This window comes from Octopus bimaculoides, chromosome 12, assembly GCF_046866305.1.
Source record: "Octopus bimaculoides isolate indiv1 chromosome 12, ASM4686630v1, whole genome shotgun sequence".
Taxonomy (NCBI): Eukaryota; Metazoa; Mollusca; class Cephalopoda; order Octopoda; family Octopodidae; genus Octopus; species Octopus bimaculoides.
In genome coordinates this window covers 8,419,923-8,436,169 of record NC_142939.1, presented here as the reverse complement: position 1 = coordinate 8,436,169, position 16,247 = coordinate 8,419,923, and the positions used below count along the sequence as shown (strand labels likewise).

Sequence of the window (16,247 nt, the reverse complement as noted above, 5' to 3'; positions counted from 1 at the left end):
TCCATGAGATAGTTTTGATGATGCCAATGGTAGCTACAAGTATTATTATTATTATTATTATTATTTTTTTTTTTTCAGTTTAAAAATTACTCAAGATAAGTTACAAAATCTTATTCCGTCTTGATTGAGACAACACACAAATGGATTTTGATAAAATCCATTTCTGTTTAGTCAATTTTTTTTTTTTAAATATTTGTAATATAATTTTCTTAATCTGGTTTCCAGAAGACTATGAAAAAATATCAACCAATATTGTTTCAAATTGAGCTGGTTGTATTTATTTGTATTGGTGAAATAAAATAGTTACAGCCACTTCTTGTCTAGTTTTTTTTTTGCTTTAATTTCAAACTATATAATTTTCATTATAACATCCAATTTTTCTTTTCTTTAAAATTATATGTGTTGAATTAATTTAAATTAGTTTAACTATTGTCCTTTTTTTTTTTTTTTAAATGAAAAGATTGGTTACAGTTAAAATCTTGGATCACATGGCCATGAAGTCAAACCTCACTTCAAACATTGTATTGTATTGTACAGTTAAAAAGATATTTACTTGCTTGCCTTAGTTGCATTTGGCTGTCCAGCAGACTTCCTAGCTTTGAAGGTTGAATGGTTAATTGTGAGCTGAAGAGGCTTCTGTATTATTGCTCAGTCTGCTAGATATTACCAAATCTCCTGTAAATCATATCATAGATATAACTAATGGCTGGAATACGTTTCATTGTGAATTTCTTTGACCAAAGTTGAATTGAAATTCAACAACAATTTCTTCAGCACAGAAGCAGGTGTGACCGTGGTTAAGAAGTTTGTTTCCCAGCCACAGAGTTTCTGGTTCAGTCCCACTGTGTGACACCTTGGGAAAGTGTCTTCTACCATAGCGCCTGGCAAGCCAAAGCCTTGTGAGTGGATTTGGTAGACAGAAACTAAAAGAAACCCATCATTATCTGTGTGTGAGTGTTTGTGTCCCCTTGTCTTGATAGTGTGTGATTGTTGTAAATACTCTTTACTCTTCTACTTGTTTCAGTCATTTGAATGCGGCCATGCTGGGGCACTGCCTTTAGTCAAGCAAATCGACCCCCATGACTTATTCTTTGGAAGCCTAGTACTTATTCTATCGGTCTCTTTTTGTCGAACCGCTAAGTTACGGGGACATAAACACACCAGCATCGGCTGTCAAGCGAAGTTGGGGGGTCAAATACAGACACACAAACATATACACACACATACATATATACGACGGGCTTCTTTCAGTTTCCGTTTACCAAATCCATTCACAAGGTGTTGGTCAGCCCGAGGCTATAGTAGAAGACACTTGCCCAAGGTGCCACGCAGTGGGACTGAACCCAGAACCATGTGATTGGTAAGCAAGCTACTTACCAGACAGCCACTCCTGCACCTAATGAATATCATTTATTTCCAGTATTCTGTAAAAATGTTTAGTCATAGGGAAATATTACCTTGCTTGGAAACAGTTAAGGATTAGTGAAAAGAAGGGCATCCTACAGTAAATCATCTTCCTCAATAAACTCTGTCCAACTCATGCAAGCATAGAAAACAAGGATGATGATGATGATGTGAAGTCCCACATCAATGAAAACTGTCCCAATTTACAGTTTCCATTGATGAAAATTAAAAATGAACCCCCTTTCCCAGACATTTGTGAAAGAAAGTCATAAAAAGTGCAAAATTATAAAACAAGAATTTATTTGAATATATATATATATTATAAAATTTCATAAATAATATAATCATCATATTGAAGCAATGGAGGGGACTGCTGTGATGCTCTCAATGTTTGATCTGCCAAATGTTCTGGACTGTTGAATCATTGGGTCAAATGTAGCACCAAGTCCTGACAAGTGCAGGAAGTAAGCGTCTTTTTCAACTTGGATCACAAGACTGTGAACGCCAATGTCTTTGAAAATACCATTTACCTGAAAAATATTTGTATGTTTTTATTATACTGTGGTAGCATTTTCTCTCAAATGTATTTTTGATGACTTGGATTTTAAAGCAGAGTTTGCTTCACAGAAATGGTTAACAAGTTGGTACCATAGTCAAGAATAAATATTAACAAATGCAACAATTTCTTTGCCAGAATGGCTCCCAACCAAGGTGGGGTGGGTTAGATGATGAGGATAGTGGTTTCGAAAGGGCCGGCATGTGCGACCTGATCACCTCTGCTGGTCAAACTTCCAACCATGTGTTCCTATCGCGACACTGATTCTGCAGAACTGTGTTGGGTGTGGAAACTAACTTTAAAGTATAAATATAGATTTTTTGAATCAGCAATGTTGTGTTCAGTTAAGTCCTATCTGGGGTGAAAAATCAATGAACTGATTCCTTATGGGGTTTTCCATTCAATCAGGTTTTCCATTCAATAAATTCCATCCTGCCCATGCAAGCAACGAAAAGTCAATGTCAAATCAATGACAATGAGTCACTTACTTGAGCAATAATTTTCTGTTCACTGGCATCAGGCTTTACTTGTACATGTATGCAGCCCATTATTTTGGTAGAAGTGTGGTTCCAGAAGTGTGGGTCTCTGTAGGATGTGACTCCTTCCAAAGCTAAAACCTGAAGAAATAAACAGACAAAAACAAAATATTATACACACACACACACATGAAATATGAGAGAAAGAAAATGGAGTTCAGGAAACTCTTTAAGCAACCACTGATATGTTACCCTTTGTATGAAAGTCTTTCATCCAAGGAGTAACATATTTACTATATACTTAACCCATTATCTCCCATAATTCTATTAACTGGAATTTTTTTTATGAAACTTTGATTTCTAGCATAAAACAGCCTTAGAAACACGCCGGAATGATCAAAATAACACTTTAAATAGAAATAAGCGAGATATTGGGTGAAAAATTAGCAAACCTCATTTGAATATCAGAGAAATATACCTAGTAGATATAGCAAAAAGGTTAGATATGTGTAAATATTGACAGATAATTACGAAATTTGTAATTTTTAAGTGATCTCGTATGAGATCACTGGTAAGTAATGGGTTAAAGAGTTTAAGTAAATCTTTCAAGATGGTGCCCCATCATGGTCACAGTCCAACAACAGAAACAAGAAAAAGATGAAAGATATATATATTGACGATGACAAAAACACACACAATATCCTTACCCTGTTTAGACATTCATTGAGTGGTTTCTCTTGATTCAATGGTGTTCGTTGCAGCAAAATGTAAGAGGTCTCTTTCAGCAGAGGAAAGACACTGAGCAGAATCAAAGCAGCAATGAAGACGGAACATATGGGGTCAGCAACATTCCACCCAAAGTTCTCAATCAAGATTGAGCTGACAATTACCCCGACACTCCCTAGAGTATCAGCAAGGACATGGAGGAACACACCTGGAAGAGATGGAGACAAATTCCTTTCAATAATGAACATGATTTATCTAAGAACAAAGGATTCCACTTGCATTTAAGGATTGCCATACAGTTTAAGGACAAAAGCTAATCCATATTGTTGATATTGTTACAGCAGTTAGCTCCAGGTCAGACCTCATTGAGGAGGCCTATTACACTGTGTATTTTTTTAATTTTCGGTCAGTAAGTGTTATTTCCTATTTGCTTCTATCTAGAAACCAAAAGAAATTACTACTATCCCCTTCAAACTTTGCTTTTGTGACCTGAACATCAATGTTTTGAAACTGACCTATGTTCCGTTGCATTTCAGACAGATTCAGTGTTGAGGAGATGAAGCAGAAATATCATTATAGCAAATATTCTGCTTAGTACCACAGATTTGCTTGTCAGTTGTTTGACCGTAACCACTTGATCATGTCCCTTAATGGCTGACAATGTGTGCATCTCTGATTATGAGTAGGAGTAGTGAGGGAGCATCAAAGCCATGTGTTGAGAGGAATTCTTTGGGGTTTGAATAAATGTAAAGACGGATGAAATGCCCAGTGTGCTAATGATTACGACAGCTCTCCACCTTAAATTAATTCAACATAATATGAACTAGCAGTATAGCCCAGCATTGCCTGGGATTAAGTTAGAATTATTAAGCTAATCAAGCACTTTGTTTCAAACCAAACTAAGTAACGTCGATGTGAAATTTGAGCAATGTCCTCCTAAAATTGGAGCAACATGCATGCTAATTTGTGGACGTGCATAAATTAGATTCACGTACACACACACATCCTGCCTTTTATAGATATAGATAAAGAAGCTTTACATTTGACAAAGTAATCTGAATGCCAAAGGGTTAATCAGATGATTAATAAAAGAAAAGTTTCCTTACCTTGCATATTGGTGTTTAAATGAGGATGTCCATGTTGTGTGGGTTGATGATGAGGATGGTGGTGATGACCATGAGGTGAATGATGATGTGTACTGCCACTGGATGACCCATGTGCATGACCATGGCCACCACAACTACTGGAAGATTCTTTCTGACTGTGACTATGACCGTGTCCGTGTCCGTGTCCATGACCATGAGAATGGAAGACAAATATTCCGACCAAATTTACCAACAAACCCAGGACAGAAATTGTCTGAAATAATAATGATTATAATAACAAAAAAAGTTCCAAGAACAATATTAAATGCCGCGAACATAGAAACAATACAACAAGCACTTTAAGGCTATTTCTTTTCTGAAACCACCATCGTGTGACAAGTATTTCCTCTCAATACCACCACAGCGTGACAAGCACCACGTCAACCTTCTCCAATTTTTGCAGTGGCTGCACTTGTTGTGCTTGTAGTTATAGCGACAGCCACACTAATTCTCACAACCATGGCAATGGCTGTGCTACTGCTTCTGCCCATTGTTGTGCTTACTGTCAGTCCTTGTCTTCCAATTTTTTCAATTCCTTACATCCCCTCTCACCAACCTATAGCCCTTCAATTCCTCTTCCATCATTTTCAGCCAAATTCCTTTTGGTCCACCTCTTCCTGTACTTTCTTCCACATTCATTTCTATTGCTCCTTTCACCCATTCATTTTTGTCTTTTCTCAATACTCAGCCAATCTTCACATCCATCACTAACTCACTTCCCCTACTCTCTCTCTCTCTCTCTCTCTCTCTCTCTCTCTCAATAACACTCAGTTCATCCAACAGACCCATTCTCATTTCCAATTTTCTCATACTTCATTCTCTCTCTTTCAGACTCCGAACAACCACTGTGCATTCATTCATTCATTCATTCATTCATTCATTCATTCATATATATGCATGCATACATACATGTGTGTGTGTGTATATATATATACACACACATATATATATGTGCATGTATGTACCTTATAGTAGATATATATATATAAATGTACACATATATACATACATATGTGTGTGTGTCAATGTGTGCCTTTTTGTTTGTGTTTATTCACTCCCACAATTTGACAACCAGTGTCGGTTTGTTTACATTTCCATAACTTAGCATTTCAGCAAAAGACACCAATAAAATAAGCAGTAGACTTCAAAAAAAGTACTGGGATTGATTTGATTAACTAAACCTTTTAAAGTGGTGCCTTAGCATGGCCACAGTCCAATGAGTGAAATAAGATAAAGATAAATACAAGTGAGCTTACCAAAAGTCTTTCTGTACGAATTTCAGGAGGTTCAAACAAACGTGCTATGGCTTCAGTGAACACAAATAATGCAATAATAATAAGGAAAAGTCCATTAACGAATCCTGAGAGGACTTCCACTCTGTCAAATCTAAAAAAAAAATTTTTTGGGGAAGATGTAATGTCAGTGACACTAAATTTCACTTTGTACTTCAATTACAATTTGTTTTAAGCAACTACAGTTTACTGGAATAATTTTCTTTTGAATTTCAGCTAATGAGATTCAATCAGTTACATTTTATTTCAGTTAAAAATTCACCTTAGTAAATTACAAATTGCTTTAATAACAAATTTATTTACATTTTTTAGCAATTATAGTTTAACTCTTTAGCATTTAAACTGGCCACATCCAGACCAGATATTCTACCTGTTTTATGTTCAAACCAGTCAGATCTGACCTCTTATACTTACCCAACAATGTCATTCTAAAACTAAACAAGTAAAAGAGTCGATTATATCAATCCAATATTTGACAGGTACTTATTTTATTGATCCTCGATGAATAAAAGGATATAATGATTATAATATGATTTCAGTTCAAAATGTAAATGGGTCATGACTAAATACCACAAAGCTTTGATGATTCTGCCAACACATTACAAATAACAATAGGTAAACCTACCCAAATGAAAATATCCTTGTTGCCTTCCATCGTGTCATTACAGCAGCATAAAGTCCCATGACCAGCGCGGAACAATCAAACATCATATGGAAACCATCAGATATCAAACCTAAGCTATTGGTCCAGACCCCATAAACCAGTTCCACAAATGTGAATGTCTGCAGAAAGAAAAGAAATGGTATGTAAATTCAAGTATTGTATTTTCTGGAATACAAATCAATGCAGCAAATAGTGTAAACTAGTTGTGCAAACATTCAAACATTGTCACTATCTTTCCAAATCCTGCTGCATTTCACATGGAAGTTTTGGTTCCCCAAAGTCATTTTGGCATAATAAGGCAACCCAGTTTTTTTTTTATTGTAAATTTTAGTCATCATCATCATCATCGTTTAACGTCCGCTTTCCATGCTAGCATGAACAAATTTGACGAGTAAATATGCAATGAAGGTCAGCAATCTTGGTGTCATGTCAGAGTTCATTCTTTAACCTTTGTCATCTTCTCCTTAATAAACCAAACCCCACAGGAATGACTGACACTAACTTCACTCTTCTGTAGAGATGAAATAGCTGAGTGGATAAGGTATTGGTATATGTGTTCAGGATCCACAAAGTTCAAAACAGCTGCAAGTATCACTGGGTTTCCTTACTTCCTCTTCCTTTCATTTTCTAGAAGAAAAAAACTTTTTTTTTTTGAATACATGAATAGGTTATACATTACACTGTAACACGATTATTATCCTTGGGTAGCAACTGGCATTTCCTATTTGCTTACCCCTAGAAACCATGAGAAATGGCTAATATTTCCTTCAAACTTTGCTTTTGTGACATTTATTCAAACCCCAAAGAATTCCTCTCAGCACATGGCTATGATGCTCCTCCACTACTCCTGCATATGATCAGAGATGCACATATTGACAGCCACTAAGGGACATGGTCCAGTGGTTAAGGTCAAGCAAACGACAAGAAAATCTGTGGTACTGAGCAGAATGTTTACTATAATGATATTTCTGTTTTGGCAACTCAATGCTGAATGTCAGAAATGTAATGGAAAATAGGTCAGTTTCAAAACACTGATGTCCAGGTCACAAAAGCAAAGTTTGAAGGGAATGGTAACTATTTCCTTTGAATTCTAGATAGAAGCAAACAGGAAATAACACTAACCAAAGACAAAAATATTAAAAAAAAAATCAGCATGAAAGGATTCAAAGAATGAAAATATATCTGTCCTACCATGTTAATACACAGGAAGTAAAATATTTTCCTAGAATCTGATTCTTCTAGAATATGTCGTAGGCCACCCTTCAGCAAACTTAGAATGGAGGTGGAAGTTTTGTGGAGTGCTTCCCCTGTGATGCTATAAAGTGGCATCCCTGCAGGTGAGTACCCAATGAAGCTCATTTTCGAACCTCGACTGGGAGATATTAGAATATATGTAGCTAGAAATGGAGAGAAACAAATAGATAAGTCCGTTTTAAGGCTTCACAGATTCATTAGATTCAAACACAAAATACAATGAATAATTATTTTGGAACAGTGGATCTCGGAGCACATACAAATTTTGACACAAGGCCAACAGCTCGGGAGAAGGGAATAAGTAAATTACATCAACTCCCAGCACTCAACAGATCCCTATTTTATTGACTCTAAAAGGATGAAAGGCAAAGTCAACCTTGGTGGGATTTGAACTTAGAATGAGAGACGAAATGCTGCAAAGAATTTTGCCCAGCGTGCTAATGATTCTGTCAGCTTGCTGCCTTATATAAAGGCTATAAATATTAACATGTAAATATTGGGCTGGAAAACCCATTCAGATAGAAAAAGTCAAAAGCTGCTCCTGAGATGTGAACCCACATTATCTGCAGACATAACAGGCCTTGGACATTTTCTATTCAAAAGGGTTTTTCAAGCCAATATTTACATGTTATTAATTATAGCTTTATGTACTTCAAGATCCACTGTTGCAAAACAAGGTTTCATATTCTCTTGAAAGTCTATTGGTTCTTATATCAACAACATAGTGAATAAGAAAGAGGGAGAAAGATGGTGAAGAAATAGCATCAAGGTACAAAGTGAATTTGAGAGAGAACAGGGCTGGAAGAGCAGGAAAGGTAGGTGGGTAGGTGAGTGCATTAGTATGTGACATGATTAGAGATGGGGACTGAGGAGGACACTGTGAATATCAGTTATGGGGAGGAGGAGAAATGAAGAAAATAGGAGGGAGTGATAAGGGAGAGCAATATAGTCTAAAATGGTAAAGAGAAGTAATACATACATATCAAGAAAGCGCAGATACTGAAGAGAACTCCTGCAGAAAGTATGTGGTCCTCGGTGATAATCTCTTTCAGTTTGTCCATTGTAGTGATGCGAGCCATATAGGGATGGTTCCAGCTGACACTGATAAGCAGAGCAAATATGAAAATAGCATATGACCCATAGGCTGCTGTGTGTGCATTCTGCAAGTGGTTGTTGACAACAGCTGTGACGTAGTAGTCAACAATGAAGGTGAAGAACACCACCAGGATGATGGGGAACAGAAGGTACAAAGTAGACTGTACATCATTCTGAAAGAGATAAGTTAGGGAGTCATAATACGATGGCAGTCAGAGGAGAATGAAATAAAACAGCTCATGTACACTTGTATCTTTTTTCTCTATATGTTGTAGAGTCAGTTTAAGTTTATCTTTTAGCAAATAACAGTAAGAAAAAAGAAGAAGATGAGAGTGACTTACATCAATGCTGATGTAGAGAAATAAGGCCCATGGAAAGAGAAGCAGTCCTGAGACGAAAGTAGACAGGGCATGAAGTCGTTTTGCACCCCCGAGGTCAATGGAGAGTTTCTTCGAAGCATTATCAAATCCTGTCTGAAGGCAGAGAGTCAGAAAGAGCAGCACTACTCCACCCTGAATGAAAAAAAACAAAAAAGAAAACAGAAATTAGAAATAACACCAGATTAATTACCAGAATTGGTAAATCTAAGTATAATAATAATAGTAATAATAATAATAAAAAGTTACTGTATATAGTGTACAGGTGCACTACAACTTATCAGAAAAAAATAACCAAAACTGCATGGACAATAGAAAATGCAGGTAGTGAACAGTGAATAAGTCTTTAAAAAAAAAAAAAAACCCAAGGTAGGATGTGCTTGCTGGTTGTCAGGGCTGAAAATCGAAATTCACACAAGTAGGAGGTTGAAAACTGCACAAGAAGCCGCAGCACTTTCTGGGCAATTGCAGGATATTCCTTTTCAACCGCCAACCAAAATGCATTCAGGTTAAGCTCAGAATGCTTCAACTTTAATGTTCTGTCATTTAAAACACTGGCAAGTTCTTCTTCTTCTGTTAATGTGAACTGTTCTTCAAATGGCACAAATTCCACAAATGGGTTTCTAATCCAATCATACTGGTCAACAGATATCGATGGAAAATATTTGTCAAGATTTGTTAACAAAGTGTGAAAATGATTCAAAATCAGTAGCACAATTTCTTGACAATTCCTAAACTGGATTGGTACTCGAGAAATTAATGTTATGAAGAGTAACCAGCAAAGGATTCTGTATAAGATTTTGTCTCTACTTCATCATATGCATTTTTTTCTGTTATTAGTTAGGAATTACAAAGATCATTTATATGTTATGAAAATATGAACTAATACGATTTTATTTGTATGACAGTCATGCCAAAACCTCACAGCAGTACCAAAAGCCCACAGTTATAACAGTCTGGTATGAATGAAACTGAATCATAAATTAATGAAATACACACATTTTTCCTGCGTAAACTGAAGTTTAAGAAAAATAATATAGAGCCATTATACATGAAGCTCATTGTGAAACAAAGTGGAAGTTGAAACCAAATGTGAAACGTACCTTATGGTCAGACCAACCGATAAGATCAAAAGCATGATGGAAAATTCGTGTAATAAAGTTGTTGTGTAAATCATCAGCTGAAGATGAAGAATTAAGGACAAACAAAGGAACTGAATGGGAGAACGACAAAAACAGCTTAATATGGCCACAGCACTGAGCTGAAACTACAAAAAAAAAAAAAAAAAAAAATATATATATATATATATATATATATACACACATAAACTTTTAGTTGGTCTCAATTGTTCAGCCCATATAAGGAGATAGCTACAAATCTCTACAAAGAATCTACAGATATAAAAAACAATGAATTCCATCAACCGATGTAAAAGACCTCAAGCATCTTGGAGCAAGTTGCAATTCTTAGCAAAGAATCAAAAGAGTCTTAAACAAGGTAAAAAAAAAAAAAATATATATATATTGGGGGGGGGGGGGAATAAAATCTATTATAGAAACAGTTATTAATTGTGAGTAGTGAAAGGATACATTCATGATCAGAAATTAGGTGAAGCCTATCATCATGATCCAATAATAACAGGGAGACAACTCCAAGCAAAAAAAATAGGGCACCACGTAACTGGAAAGAAAAAAATAATAAAAGAGGAAAATATTAAACATAGCAAGCACAAATAAAGATTGCAGACTGTATATATATGTATAGTGTTATATAAATTAATTCTAGTGAATATTATGAAGATCAATAGATAATGACAGTCCAATACATGCATCAAAAATTTCTGCTAATTTTTATCTTTTGATGGTTTGGAAACACCACATGAAATTTTAACAGAGGTAATACACTAACTGCAAATAAACTGTCATGCTATTGAAACACATGTAACATGTATTGAAATGCTATTATATATTATCTTCGTTTACCATATATTTTCACTGTGTGACATGTCCAGCAAATACTGTCACAGAGATTGAAGTTGCAGAATACCTGATATCATTAAACAATTCTTATGTTAATTCAGCTTGTGACTGAATGATAAAATAGGAATGTCTAGTTGTTAGTATTTCTATAGTGTACACAGCTAGCCAAATACTCATGGAGGCTACCAGGCTAATAATCATGGTCATTATATATATATATATATATATATATAAATGTTAGTTTGGAACTGTCTGTTATCAGACCAGCTGGTGTCAAAGGAAGCTGATATAGGAGCAGTTTGTGACAAAATGAATGGTTATATGTTCATGTAATCTGGTCCTTTCAACTTTAGATCTTTTTACTCTGTATTTCTTCCCATACAATACAAGATGGAAATTCAAGAACACCAACACCCCACCCACCTAAAAAAAAAAAAACTTATATAGTATAAAGAAGTAATCAGGTTATTTTTCCCTTTCATTTCTAAGTATAATCAATCACTGACAACTAGTAAATATGAGAGAGTTCATATCAGTAAGATGAGAAGGGGAGGAAGGAAGGAAGGAAGGAAGGAGCAAAAGAGAGAAAGCAAGTGAAGTAGAGAGAGAGTGAGAGAAGAGTGAGAAATAGAATGAGAAATAGAGAGAATTAGAGGCAGGAACTAATAAAGATACAGTTGCTGACATAACAATAAAGTGTCTAGAAATTAAGATTTGTTTTTTTTTGTTTTACCTTTGATGGAGCTGATCCGTTACTGCTGAACAAAGCACTGGCCCAAGCAATCACAACAATATCACTATGCTCGAAGAGCAAAATCGTCCTGAAACATGAACAAACACCAATGAGGAGCTGTAGATTCCTAGAGTACATAACAACAACCATTCGAAATACATTGTTTGAATTCCTCACATTTTCTTTCTGTCAGCCATACCCCACATATATATTACATATTTTTATATATATATAAAAATATATAGGCGCAGGAGTGGCTGTGTGGTAAGTAGCTTGCCTACCAACCACATGGTTCCGGGTTCAGTCCCACTGCGTGGCATCTTGGGCAAATGTCTTCTACTCTAGCCTCGGGCCGACCAAAGCCTTGTGAGTGGATTTGGTAGACGGAAACTGAAAGAAGACCGTCGTATATATGTATATATATGTGTGTGTTTGTGTCTCTGTTTGTCCCCCTAGCATTGCTTGACAAACAATGCTGGTGTGTTTATGTCCCCGTCACTTAGCGGTTCGGCAAAAAGAGACCGATAGAATAAGTACTAGGCTTACAAAGAATAAGTCCTGGGGTCGATTTGCTCGACTAAAGGCGGTGCTCCAGCATGGCCGCAGTCAAATGACTGAAACAAGTAAAAGAATAAAAGAATAAAAAAGAATATATATATATATATATATATATATATATATACATATATAATCTCTCTCACTCTATATATATATATATATATATATATATAGGGGGGGGGGAAGAGAGATGATAGGCCTCTGTAGAGTTTCTATCTATCAAATTTTCTTTATAAGATATTGGTCAACCTGAGGCTACCGTAGAAGACACTTTCCAAAAGTCCAGTGGAATTAAATCCAAAACTACATTGTTTTATAACATAATTCATAGCATAATTCAATGATCTGTTTATTTATTTATAAAATGTTCTGGCTAATTTGAACATGAATATCTTAATTACAGTGGTATTTTGTCTTCAGAGAACAACTCGTTTCAGACAACATGTGCTGATTACACGCTTCATTCATATGAGGTAGGGAAACTGAGACACTGGTGTTACTGTTTCAGTGTCTCTTCAGTCAAAGCTGCTCTTAGATCTCTGAATCTAAACATAATTGGTGGTTCTTGTTTATAGAATTCAGGAAATAAATTATTTTCTGACAGGTGCTGATATTTGCGAAGTCAATAATAAATTATCAAGATAATTTATAATCAATTTATGCATAGCATAATCCATTATTGAATCAGTACATTACTTGAATAATCACGGTGAATAGTAACACAATTTCCAACAGAATGTGTGTACTGAATCATAGCATTAACAGCAAACGATTTTCATAGGGAAACAGTTGTTTGTTGTTGCTACAAGGCCATGTATGTATCAAGGAGTAAAACAGCTGATAGCAATTATAAACCAAACCAATTCAAGCCGAAGATAAATATAAATAGTATAAATATTGGAGAAAGAGAGACAGGAGAGAAGTGACAACTTGCTTTGATTCAGTTGAGTTGAGAGCAAATAGCAGTGAGTTCTCTTTCTTTTCATCACTGCTGTCACCATAATGATCAACTTTGTTTTTTCATCATCATCATCATTTAACGTCCGCTTTCCATGCTAGCATGGCTTGGACGATTTGACTGAGGACTAGTGAACCAGATGGCTACACCAGGCTCCAATTTGATTTGGCAGAGTTTCTACAGCTGGATGCCCTTCCTAACGCCAACCACTCTAAGAGTGTAGTGGGTGCTTTTACGTGCCTCCGGCATGAAGGCCAGTCAGGCAGTACTGGCAACGGCCATGCTCAAAATGGTGTATTTTACGTGCCACCTGCACAGGAGCCAGTCCAGCGGCACTGGCAACGATCTCGCTCGAATGTCTTTACACGTGCCAGGAAGGCGAATAAATAAGTATTAACCAACAGGTTTGTAAGCACAATGTTTGTGGGAGCAGTGTTGAGGAAATCCAACAGGATTGAAACCTCACATGCACTGCTGTTCCTTATTTATCTATCTGTCAGACCCATGAAAATATTGTAAATACAAACATATTGTTTACATTTGTCGGCATGGAAAACAGACATTAATGATAATAATGATAACGGATGTTGATGATTACCCTTGAATATAACGAGTATATAGCTTTGTTAATTGAACTAGATCCCACAGTCACTGAAAGCAAGGTGAAATCAATGTGTGTGTACCTGCATGTATAATTAAGACTTAATGACTTGAACCAAGTGAAAGAGAAGAAAGAAAAGAAAGAACCATCTGAAGGCAGAGTATATCAAATGCTATTTTAACAGAGAACAGGACAGGTGAGATGTAAACTGGAAAAACTGGTACTCACCTGAGTGGACCACATAGAGTCAATCCAAAAAGCCAAAGTAAGTTTATCATACTTCCAATAACAGCATGACGAAATACTCGAAACCACTACAGATGTGAGAATGGAAACAAATTAAAAAAGAAACAAACAACAAAGTAAAAAAAAAAAACCAATAAATATCAAATAAGCAGTAATAATTATTATTTCCATAATAAACACAAGAAAAAATAAATTTGTGAGGGAGAATGAGAGAACTGTTGATTACATGGATCCCAATACTCCGAGAGTGTAGTGTTGTAAATATTCGGTCCCTTACCCACACAATCTGGCATAGTGATCAACATATAAAACATTTTGCAAACTCTACCTGCAAAGGCTGAAATTCCTGTGTAGAACTAAGAAATTTCAGCCCTTGTACTTCCTGCCCCAACCAGTAACCCAGAATTCCCTCCCTACTTCACTCAAAGTTTTCCAGTAAACACCAATCTATAAATGTTAAAGTTGGACATTAGCCATGTCAACTGCATATTTGTAATGACCATAAAATGCAGTCTTTGAATGTGCAACAATCAAATGAATTTTAGAGAGGGGAGGAGGAGAAGAAAAATAATAAGAGGAGGAGCAGGAGGAAAACAGAAGTAATACCATTTCTGCTTTCAACAACATGTACAATTACTTACTTGATTCTTACTTAACTTTTTTCCTGAAGAGAATGGCTTTTGCAGTAATAGGAAAGGACCCGAACTCCTGCATAAAAGAAATATAAAACTCTGTACTTTTGGAGATCAAATTTGAATTCAAGTCATACTGAGGGCTACACTGGCTGCAATACTTAAATTCAGACCCTTAATGTTACATTTATTGGAAACTGGAAAACCAATTCGTGGAATGGTCAGCTCCAGTTCTTGACAAAATATAATTCTACTGAATTTTTTAAGGGAAGAACTTACCCAGCTTTGATGATGAATAGGAACTGGACAACAGGAATTACTTTGAGAAGATCATAGGATAAAAATAATCCAAAAGCTCTGAAGAACTTGGCTACAACAAGTAATCCAATATATACAGTATTTCTGAAAGGAAAAATTAAATCAATCAGATTAAATGGATTAATAGATTTTAGAGAAATATTTAATACAATAATTTGGAGGGAGGGTGTTAGTTGATTATGTTAACCCCAGTGCTCAACTGGCACTTATCTCATCAACCCCAAAAGAATGAAAGACGAAGTCAACCTCGGCAGAATTTAAACTCAGAAAATAAAGAGTCTTGCTCAAGGACACAATGTGTTGCCGAGAATTGAACTCACGACCTTTCTTGTATTTCTTCTGGCTCTTTGCAATCTGTGTTCAAATCCTGCCATGGTTAATTTTACTTTACATTTCTCTAGGGTTGATATAATAAAGTATGACTGAAGTACCGAGTTTTGTAGGACAGACTAACTCCTTCCTCTCAAAATTGCTGGCCTCCTTCCTGAATCAGAAATTACTATTATGGCTATGAAGCAGATCTTTGATTTTCCTTTTACTTGCTTCAGTCATTTGACTGAAGCCATGCAGGGTCTCTTAGTCAAACAAATTAACCCCAAGGCTTATTTTTTTTAAGCCTAATACTTATTATATTGCTCACTTTCGCTGAACTGCTAAGTTACAGGGACGTAAACAAACCAACACCAGTTTTCAAGCAGTGGTGAGAGGACAAATACAGACATAGATATACCCATACAAATGTATATATATATATATATATATAGGGAAAGGAGTTAGTCTCTATTGTATACATATATGTATATACCATGGGCTTCTTTCAGTTTCTGTCTACCAAATCCACTCACAAGGCTTTGGTTGGCCCAAAGCTATAGCAGAAGATGCTTGCCTAAGGTGCCATGCAGTGGCACTGAACCCAGACCCATGCTGTTGGGAAGCAAGCTTCTAACCGCACAGCCACACCTATCAACTTTTAAAACATATAAAGTTTTGTGTGTCTCTTTTCTTTAGTCTAAACTAAATCCAGACATTCCTATTTAAAACGATACACCATGAAACCTATCCACTGATTTTCACCTAATAATAATACCATGAATAAAAGCTATAGGTAGCACAACTCTTCCTCAATCATAAAATAATAAATATTGTTTGTTGTTCACAGCTTTATAACCAAGAAAAATAAAGTTAAGATGGACAACAGCTGGAATGAAATAGTACAGAGAAGCTTTTCAATAG

At 35.8% G+C, this 16,247-nt stretch overlaps 1 protein-coding gene across 1 annotated transcript in view; it reads right to left on the bottom strand.

Annotated features, from left to right (window-relative positions):
- Positions 1-1,687: 1,687 nt before the first annotated feature.
- LOC106880186 (proton-coupled zinc antiporter SLC30A5) overlaps positions 1,688-16,247 on the bottom strand; it is an 18,639-nt gene continuing 4,079 nt past the window's right edge. Inside the window, exons 3-17 of the mRNA XM_052972087.2 lie at positions 14,976-15,098; positions 14,706-14,772; positions 14,047-14,132; positions 11,702-11,789; positions 10,579-10,669; positions 10,093-10,169; positions 8,954-9,124; positions 8,497-8,785; positions 7,455-7,660; positions 6,225-6,382; positions 5,564-5,693; positions 4,269-4,521; positions 3,144-3,370; positions 2,449-2,577; positions 1,688-1,934 (exon numbers count right to left, since the gene is read on the bottom strand). Of these exons, the coding sequence (XP_052828047.1) occupies positions 1,752-1,934; positions 2,449-2,577; positions 3,144-3,370; positions 4,269-4,521; positions 5,564-5,693; positions 6,225-6,382; positions 7,455-7,660; positions 8,497-8,785; positions 8,954-9,124; positions 10,093-10,169; positions 10,579-10,669; positions 11,702-11,789; positions 14,047-14,132; positions 14,706-14,772; positions 14,976-15,098 (2,278 nt within the window). The 3' untranslated portion in view covers positions 1,688-1,751. The remainder of the gene's footprint in view (positions 1,935-2,448; positions 2,578-3,143; positions 3,371-4,268; positions 4,522-5,563; positions 5,694-6,224; positions 6,383-7,454; positions 7,661-8,496; positions 8,786-8,953; positions 9,125-10,092; positions 10,170-10,578; positions 10,670-11,701; positions 11,790-14,046; positions 14,133-14,705; positions 14,773-14,975; positions 15,099-16,247) is intronic.